We start from the raw sequence: 5,407 nt of genomic DNA on the forward strand, positions 1-5,407 counted from the left end.
TATATATATATATATATATATATATATATATATATATGATACGGAAAATTGTAAATTGAAAGATATTTTAAGATGGCAAAGTATGACACGCAACTATGACTTCCATAAATAATACGCCGAATTAAAGTTTTTCCCTTTCAATTCTTTTATCTTTCCTAAATTATTTTGAAGGAATAATCAATGTTAACTTTTATTTTATTTTAGTTAAAATGGAATTAAATATGTTTAAGGATGTGGGTCTATATTTATACAAAAATTGCATTCTTATTGTTTAAATATTATTTTTCATTTAAAAAGAGGTTATTATAATGTCATAAATAGATTCTACCATATAAAAATCTTAATTTTAGGCTTTCTTTAATTAAGAAATGATGACTAAATATATTTTTTTTTTTTTGAGAAAATAAACAAATTATTCAAGATAAAATGTGGTAAATTAGAATATTATATATTAATTGATGAAAATATCAATTTTTATGACTATCATATTATTAAGATAATATTAAAATAATTTTAATATTTATTACATCATCCAATTCAACTCCATGTTCGCGAACACCACAATTGCATGACTCAATTTCGTATTCTCTACTCTTCTTTGATGAAAGCGATGGGAGATATAGAGTCATGGATTAGAACAACATATGAGAAACCAAATTTTGGATGTTGTTGCGACCATCCAACGCCCAAATTATTATTTAGTTAATTAATTGCTAAATGTTAATAGAGATAAGGCTTTTTAATTATTTTTTGTTTTTATTTAACACACTTTATAGTTAGAAGGAAAAAAAAATTACTATAATATTAATGTAGAAGAGATTTAGGATTTGTTTTGTCTGGCTAGTTGCAGTCTTCTAACTTTCTTACAATCACCACATTTTAATATGTCCCATTAAGAAAAAATAGTTTTCCACCGTAGAATTTCTAAAAAGCAGCAAGAAAACAGTTCCCTGAAAAAACTGTGTGTAGCTCTGGAATGCAAATAAGGTAGAAAGCTGTCCTAAATAGACTTGTAAGTTAGTGAATCCAACTCGTGAGCCTGCTCGAGCTTGGCTCGAGAAGTGGCTCTGGAAGACTGGAACTGAGCTCGATGAGCTAACAAGCCATGCGCAAGCCAGCCCCGACTCGACTCGTTAGCTCTTGAGCCGACGCGTTTAAAAAAATATTAATATAAAATATACTCCAAATATATTAAATTTCAAGACTTTATCATTAAGGTATTAAAAATCTATAAAAAATAGTTTTTGTAATATATATTAAGCTCTTATTATCTATCTACTAACTGTTCATTTTATTTGTCATATTATTATAAAGCTATCATAAATTAATATCATTTTCTCTCTTTTATATTAAACAAACAGGCTCGCGAAATGGCTCGAACTCATAGACTTAAGCTCGAAATCGAGCTCGAGCTCAAGCTACAGTCTAGGGTGGCTCGAGCTTGACTCGACTCGTTTACACCATTAGTCCCACATAGACCCTTAAAGTCAAAATTCTACACAATATTTTTTTTAATTTTTTTATTGATCCAACTAATTGAGACTACATTTAAATTAAGTAAAATTATGGCTACAAAAATTGTTATAAAGGGTCCAAATTGGTTGAAATTAGATGAATGTCATTCAAATATAGTTTTCTTGGAATGTCATATATATAAATACCAAAAAAATTATGAGGTATTTATGTAAATCCCTCTTTATTTTAAGGATCAATATATTCTGGCTCACATTTGATCAGAATAAAGCTCATGATTATCGCATTTACTCTCATTTTAACGATGTAAATAATTAATCATAATCTTGTGACATAAATATATTAAATAATCATATATGATTGATTAATATGGGTCAATTACATACATACCGTGAGAAACTTGCTATTTACAGATCAACCGTCCTCTTTCATCCATTCTTTCAAATTCTCACTCAAATACCAAAATTCATGGTAAAAGCTCGAAAAATTATTCCATACGATCTACGTATGCAGAAATGCATGCGGTGGGCGATCTTCACAGTCGATCGATTCATCGATCATTTTTTTTAAAAAATAAAAATAAAAAATGGGGATCACCAAAATACATCTTTGTTGTGATGAACGATAGAGATTAGACACCAATAATTAATTTTCATTTTTATCAAATTATCAATCATACATTTGTCGGGTAGGTCACAAAACACACCACAAGTTGTTAATTTATAAATATTAATTTTTGGGAGGGTCCGGATGTAATTATCCCAATTAATTTTGGGACAAGTATTCTGGGCGTTAAGATGTGGCAGAAACATTTGAAGAGCATGTGGATGTGTCATATCAAATTTTAAAAGGCATTTCAAAAGCATGACTGAATATTGCAATTTAAGGGTTGTTGTCTAATGCTATTAATTACAACGAAAATTATGGGGGATAGAGATGATGTGCATTATCTTATAGAGATTAGTATACATTGATGTTGGCAATAAAATTTGCGGGCGACGATGGTGTAGCGATGGTGGTCATGTAAGAGTGGTCGGAACAATATGATCAAGCGACAGTAGTTAATAGATTGTAATTGGGCAACATTAGTCGAAGAGTACAACTGAGTGATGACAATTATATGACTATGGTCAGAAGATCGAAGTAGAATGACTATGTAAATGCATAAGCATTTTACAATCACATTTACGAATAATTATAGCCACCCCTCAAATCCTTAGACAAAATATAACTCACTCAAACTTTTGGTTTCATGATAATCAATTAGCTTGTAAATTTGGATTCAAGCTCTATTTCAACAAAAAATATCTCCATTTTTTTCCTTGAAATATTTGCTCTAAAATCTCATCCCGCTTTATGATAAGCTATTCAGGCTGGAGACCACAAGTCCGGATGGCCGACCACCGGCGGTCAGGTCGTCATACATGTCTTTGATGGGCGACTTGACCGCCAGTGATTGGCTGTCCGGACGGAATATTTTACTCCCTTTACATATCAAGTAATTCTTGATTACTAAGAAATAAGAGTTTCAATAAAATAAAACATGCCAAATACGGCTTTACATGCTAACTTGGTGAAGTGCATAATTGTCATTTTAAGAAAAAACCAAATACTCGCACAGTAAGCCATCTTTCCTTTTAACTATACTTGCTCTTTGGGCCAATCACATAAGTAGCACGCAATTCATATACATTTACATATCTCAAACCTAAACTTTCATATTTATACACATGACCCTCAAATATTTAAAAGTGAAGATTCAAGCACCTAAGCGCTATGTATGCAAATATAAAAGTTTAGATATGAAATATGCAAATACATAAGAATTGCGTGTTAGGTATCTAAACTTCCCTCATTTGTGCTATTTGCAACCAAAAAAAAAAAAAGGACAAATTACACGGAGAGCTCCAAAACATTTTTTTTTATATAAATACGAACTCGGGACGTAGAGATACATTCGGAGTCCAATAGAATCACGTCACGTGGATGTGACAGAAAAATAACAAAAAATCGTTTTAGCACAGGAGAATATCCCCTGTATTATTCTGCATTATTCAGATGTTATTGTGGTGATATTCATATGTTATTGTGTGTTGGGAATATTGTGTTCGTTATAATAACACAATAACACATCAATATCACCACAATAACACACGAATAATGCAAAATAACATAGGAGAAACAGTCTCCACTGTTATAGGGTCAGATCACAGAAAAACGTGCATTTCCTTGAAGTCACGTGTCTGCATTACGTTAGGAGTCCTGACAGAATAATTTTCTCATATTTCATCCAATTTCCATATTCCACATCAAATATAAAAAATTCATAATAAAACCTCAACTTATATATTTATCAATGTTTACAAAAAATCCCCTCAATGCTTGATTTATAAATACCAATATTTCAAATCCTCTTTATGTAATTATTCCAACAAAAATAACCATCATTCTCAAATGATCAAAATAAGCAAACACATTCAAGCCGTAAATCCCTTCAAAAATATTCTCCTTCAAATCATATTTATTACTTCCCATTTTTATGGAGACCGCTCCCCATAATATTTTTTTTAATTATTCCTCACAAATCACAAATAAGGAAAAATTAAAAAAAGAAAAAAAAAACAAAAATAGAAATAAAAATAAAAATAAATAATTAATAAAATAAATGGGGAATTAATATAATTACCTTTAAAAAAAAATAAAATTTGAGCTACTTATAAAAGAGTCTCCATTACAGAACAACTCATCTTCTCTCTGCTTCCTTCTTCTTCCTCATCCTCCCTTATTTGGGCCCATGGGTTCGGGCCTCGGGCCGGGCCTGCTGCTCTGCATCGCTCTGTTTGCGGCGGCGGCGGAGGCGGACGGGTGCAATCTGTTCAACGGAAGCTGGGTGGTCGATGACTCGTACCCGCTTTACGATTCGGAAAAATGCCCGTTTATAAGGAAGGAGTTTGATTGCGTGAAGTACGGGAGGCCTGATAGGGAGTATTTGGGGTATCGATGGGAGCCGGACGGGGAGTGCGTGCTGCCGGCGTTTGATGGGATGGAGATGATGAGGAGGTGCAGGGGGAAGAGGGTTTTGTTTGTGGGGGATTCATTGAGCTTGAATATGTATGAGTCCATGCTCTGTATGCTTTATGCGGCCAACCCGCATGGGAGGATCAGCTTTGTTGATAATGGAGTCCTATTTGAGGTTCTCTCTCTCTACTTTCTCTCTCTTCTTCCCCCTCTCGAAACTGTTGTTCCGACTTACGAACAATAGCACGTATTAATTTTCCAATTATATATTTTTAATGAGAATTTAATTAGTGTAGTGAGTGGGAATGATTATGATAATTGGAAATTATTATTTGTTTAGAAGATTTATATACATATCACCCAATTTCATTTTTTGCATATATATCATGTTTAAGAAAATGTGTATTTTTATTTATATTTTAAGTTTAAAAAGTGATATTTTTGATGTGATATGAAAGATTTTAGGCGGTATAAATATAAAAAATTAAATTTTTATGTATGCATATGTAAGCATATAGGAATTGGTAGGTATATATGTAAATGTGCTCATTTCTTTAAATCACATGATCCTTTTGTCTTTAAAGAAGGGCTTGAATTTAAATGTAAAATACTTATTTAAAAAAGTATGTAATTGGTAAATATTTATTCTTTTTATAACTACTTTATTTAATATATATTGTAAGAAATATTTTGTTACATATTTGTATAATTTGTTTTTAATTTAAAACATGCAAATAAGTAAATAGATAAATTATTGTAAAAATTGTAAAGCATGGCTTCTTTTATGTCTATAATTGCATAACATAAATTGATGTTGTGGTAAAATGTTGGTGCATAATGTAAATTATGTTAATTACAATTCTATAAAATACCTGAGATTTATAATTTGCATCAAAATTTATATATATATATACAT

At 31.1% G+C, this 5,407-nt stretch overlaps 1 protein-coding gene across 1 annotated transcript in view; it reads left to right on the forward strand.

Moving 5' to 3' along the window:
- Window positions 1–4,206: 4,206 nt before the first annotated feature.
- LOC110022293 (protein trichome birefringence-like 38) overlaps window positions 4,207–5,407 on the forward strand; it is a 4,123-nt gene continuing 2,922 nt past the window's right edge. The window contains exon 1 of the mRNA XM_020721162.1: window positions 4,207–4,666. Coding sequence (XP_020576821.1) covers window positions 4,268–4,666 — 399 coding nt within the window. The 5' untranslated portion in view covers window positions 4,207–4,267. The remainder of the gene's footprint in view (window positions 4,667–5,407) is intronic.

This window comes from Phalaenopsis equestris, unplaced genomic scaffold, assembly GCF_001263595.1.
Source record: "Phalaenopsis equestris unplaced genomic scaffold, ASM126359v1 Scaffold000180, whole genome shotgun sequence".
NCBI lineage: Eukaryota > Viridiplantae > Streptophyta > Magnoliopsida > Asparagales > Orchidaceae > Phalaenopsis > Phalaenopsis equestris.